The 5,000-nt window shown below is 36.9% G+C and overlaps 1 protein-coding gene across 1 annotated transcript in view; it reads left to right on the top strand.

Annotated features, from left to right (window-relative positions):
• The window catches only part of LOC125026984 (sushi, von Willebrand factor type A, EGF and pentraxin domain-containing protein 1-like), a 53,030-nt gene that overhangs the window by 13,588 nt on the left and 34,442 nt on the right, over positions 1–5,000 (top strand). Inside the window, exons 5-6 of the mRNA XM_047615589.1 lie at positions 1,368–1,455; positions 4,240–4,416. Of these exons, the coding sequence (XP_047471545.1) occupies positions 1,368–1,455; positions 4,240–4,416 (265 nt within the window). The remainder of the gene's footprint in view (positions 1–1,367; positions 1,456–4,239; positions 4,417–5,000) is intronic.

The raw sequence follows: 5,000 nt of genomic DNA, 5'->3' as shown, positions 1-5,000 counted from the left end.
TGCAGGGATTTAGAATTATTCTTTAACTTGAACTTAGTTTAGATAATGACGGATTCACGAAACCTTCATTCCATCATTTTTTTCCCCAAGTATCATAATCGCAGCAATGGCACTCACAGGCGCGTGTACATATTGGCACTAGACTGGCATCACTTAATTGCACGTTGGTGAACATAATCCTTTTCATCCACACACTCACTGACTCTCGCTGAAGTATGATTGTTTGGTTAAAGCTCTGTTTGGCAACGGTGTACACGGCCATTACGACATATATGTACGTATAAGTCGTGAGCGTGTGTGGGCTAGTGTTGGGAGGTTTGTGCGTTTGTGTGTGTGTGTGTGTGTGTGTGTGTGTGTGTGTGTGTGTGTGTGTGTGTGTGTGTGTGTGTGTGTGTGTGTGTGTGTGTGTGTGTGTGTGATGGTACGAATAGATCATAATACCAGATCATAATATGTGTGTGCGTATGCATTTGTGTGTGTATATGCACGTGTGCGTGTACGATTGCGTGTACATATCCAAACTACACATCAACTTTTCATTCCCCTTCCACTTTAATCTATTTCGTAGCACGTGAATCACTTAAATATCTCAGCTCTCTACTGCCATTACTTACCGCCTGCCCAGTCACCGCCCACCTCCCACTGTATCAACACCTTTCACCCCACTCACCCTCACCCCCTGTGACCTGTCCCTTCAACCAACCCACCCCCATCACCACCCACTTCAACCCACCCTCCTCACACATCCGCCCACCTTTCCCTGTTAACCTACCTCCATCTACCTTCCCCCTTACAAGCCACTCCCATCAACCCATCCACCCACCTTTCCCATTAACCTACCCACCCACTCACTCACTCACTCACTCCTCTCCCACCTTCCCACCCACCTACCCACCCTCTCCTCTCCCACCCACCCTCATCACCAACAACATCCTCTCACCCACTTTCCCACCTTCCCCTTTACAACCCACCCACCTTAACCATCAACCTACCTACCCACCACCATCACCCACCCAGCCCCCTTCCTCATAAACCTACCCACCATCACCCACCCACCACCATCACCCACCCACCACCACCCACCCACTCACCCACCCACCATCACCCACCCACCCACCCACCCACCATCACCCACCCACCCACCACCACCTACCCACCCACCAACCACCACTCACCCACCCACCCACCAACCACCAACCACCCACCACTCACAAACCCCTTTTTCTCTCCCCCCCCCCCCCCCACCCAAAAACAAAAAAAAAGTATACTGCACCGAACCGCCCATCATTCCCAACGCGAGACACGACGGGCCTGACAGCAGCAAGAGATACCCGGTCAACCACACACTCCACTATTCCTGCAACCAGGGCTACTCCACCTCTGGATTTGACGTGGCCAAGTGCTTCCTCTACAATAACACAATGCAGTGGTTCGGGCCCGAGATCGAGTGCGAGCGTGAGTATTGTTGTTGTTGTTGTTGTTGTCATTATTTTTAACTATAATTTTTGTTGTTAAGATTTGTTATTATTGTTATTGTTATTATTATTATCCACAAAATTATTATTATTAGTATAATTATTATCATTATTATTATCTTTATCATCATTATTATCTTTATCATTATAATCATCATCATTATTATTATCGTCATCAATTTTATTATTATTATCATTATCATCATTATTATTTTTTTTATTATTATTATTAGTATTACTATTATTATTATTATCATTATTATTGTTTTATTATTATTATTATTATTATTATTATTATTATAATCATCATTATTATTATGACTACTACAACTACAGTCATTATTATTATTATTATTGTTATTATTATTATTATTATTATTATTATTATTATTATTATTATTATTATCATTATTATTATTATTATTATCATTATCATTATTATTATTATTATTATTATCATTATCATTACTGTTATCATTATTGATGTTGTTGTTGTTATAGTTGCTATTGTCATTATAAGTATTATTGTTATTAATATTATCGTTATCATTATTTTTGTTGTTGTAGCTGTTGTTATTACTATTATCTTCATTAGCATTAGCATTAATATCATCATTATTGTTTCTTTTATTATTACCACTCTTATCATTATTGATGAATATTATTATCATTAGTAGTATTATTATCATTATCATTATTATTGTTATTATTATTATCATTATTATTATTATTATTATTATTATTATTATTATTATTATTATTATTATCATTATCATTATTAACTATTAATATTATTATTATCATTATTATTATCATTATTTATCATCATCATCATTATTATTATTACTATTATTATTGTTATTATTATTAGTATTATCATTATTATTATCATTACTATCATTATCATTATTATTGTTATTATTATTATTATTATTATTTTTATTATTATTATCATTACTATTATTATAACTATTATTATTACTATTATTATTATTATCATTATTATCATTATTATCATTATTATTATCATTATTATTACTTTCATTATTATTATCATTATTATTGTCATGGTTATCGTCATCATCACCCTTATTATTATCATCATTATCATAATTATTATAATTATTATTATTTTTATCATTTTTGTTATCATTAGCAGTAGTATCATTATTATTATCATTGTTGTTGCTGTTGTTGTTGCTGTTATTATTATTAATACTATCATTGTTATTATTAGTATTATCATTATTATCATTATTATTATTAGTATTGCTATTACTATTACTATTATTATCATCATTATCATTATCATTATTATCGATATTTTTTTATTATTGATATTATCATTATAATTATTATCAAGATCATCATCATCATCATCATTGTTATCAATATTCTTTTCACCATTACTATTATTGTTATCAATGTCATTATTATCAATTTCATAGCTATTGTCATTATTACATTTGTTGTAGTAGTAATAGTACAATCATCACTATCATTATTATCATTTTTTTCTATTAATAATCACTATCATTATTTTCATTACATAACTATACTCTTACTACTAAATCCACAGCAATGTTTACTATTATAATATTGCTGATATTCTAATTATCAGTATCACATTCATTACCATAATTACAACTATGTGTACCAACATTAATATTATTATCAAATAATGGTAATAGCATCAAAGTCATTTGCTAATACTATCATTATTATGACAGTCAGCCTCTTTATGATTATTGATATCATTATCGTTATGATCGTCATCATTAATATTTATACCATATATCATTATAATGAGGTATTATAATATAGTATTATTATTATCATTATCATTAGTATCATTATTATGCTTGTCATTACACTCACTATCATTGCATCATCATCATTTTCATTATCATCACTATAACATCACCATTACCATTATTATCACCAACACTATCATCATTATCACTATACTATCATTATCATTAGCATCATCACCACTAGAACACCATCATTACCTTTAAAACCACTACACCTGTCATCACCATCACTACACCACCCTCATCACCACCTTCACCATAATCCTCCACACCATCATTATCACCACTACCATCACCACCACAACAACACCTTTATCTTCACCACAATCATCCTCACCATCATGATCACCACCCCAACGCCATCACTACCACCATCACCACCATCACCACAATCATCCTCACCATCATGATCACCACCCCAGCGCCATCACCACCACCATCACCACCATCACCACAATCATCCTCACCATCATTATCACCACTCCAAAACCACCATCACCACCACCACAACGCCCATACACCTTCACCATAACCATCTTCACCATCATTATCTCCACTCCAAAACCCTCACCACCACCATCACCATCACCTACAACACCTTATTCCCCCCCCTCCCCCCCCACACTACTCTCATCACCACCATCATTATCATTACTCCAACACCCTCACCACCACCACCACCATCACCTACAACACCTTATTCTCACCTCCCCCCCCCTCCCCCCCACTACTATCATCACCACCATCATTATCATCACTCCAACACCCTCACCACCACCATCACCTACAACACCTTATTCTCACCTCCCCCTTCCCCCCCTCCACTACTCTCATCACCACCATCATTATCATCACTCCAACACCCTCACCATCACCTACAACACCCTATTCTCACCTTCTCCCCCTCCCTCCCCCCCACCCCACCCCACCCCACCCTCCTCCCACACCAGCCAAGACCTGCGGCGACCCTGGAGCGATTCTGAACGGCTACAAGAACAGCAGTTGCTATGCCTACTCCTGTCGAATCACCTACCAATGTCGACCGGGTTTCGAACTGGAGGGACACAGTCACTTCTACTGTCAACACGATGGGTCCTGGAGTCCGAGAGATCTGCCCGCTTGTAAACGTGAGTTGTGGGTCGTTTCTGTTGTTGTTGTTGGTGTTTGTTGTTGTAAGTGGGGGTGTTTTTGTTTTTTGTTGTTGTTGGTGGTGTTTTTGTTTTTGTTGTTGGTGTTTTTGTGTTTGTTGTTGGTGGTGGTGTTTTTGTTTTTGTTGTTGGTGGGGGTGTTTTTGTTGTTGTTGTAAGTGGTGGTGTTTTTGTTGGTGGTGTGGGTGGTGTTTTTGTTTTTGTTGGTGGTGAGGGTGTTTTTGTTTTTGTTTTTGTTTTTGTTGTTGTGTTTTGTTTTTGTTGTTGTTGTTGTTGTTGTTGTTTTGTTTTTTAGGCTTTTATACAGGTTAGCGGTGATGGACGTTTGTGTATGCGTGTGAGAATGGGGAGAGGAGAAGGAAAGTGAGAAGAGTGAATGAGAGAGAGAGAGGGAGAGAGATGGATAGAGAGAGAGAGAGAGGAAGGGAGAGAAAGAAAGAGATGGAGAGAGAGGGGTGGAGGGAGGGAGGGAGAGAGAGAGAGAGAGAGAGAGAGAGAGAGAGAGAGAGAGAGAGAGAGAGAGAGAGAGAGAGAGGAAGAAAGAGAGAGAGAGAGAGAAAGAG

The sequence above is a fragment of the Penaeus chinensis genome, chromosome 7, assembly GCF_019202785.1.
Source record: "Penaeus chinensis breed Huanghai No. 1 chromosome 7, ASM1920278v2, whole genome shotgun sequence".
NCBI classification, from domain to species: Eukaryota; Metazoa; Arthropoda; class Malacostraca; order Decapoda; family Penaeidae; genus Penaeus; species Penaeus chinensis.
Note: the sequence above shows the minus strand (reverse complement) of the source record. Positions and strands in the feature narration are given on the sequence as shown.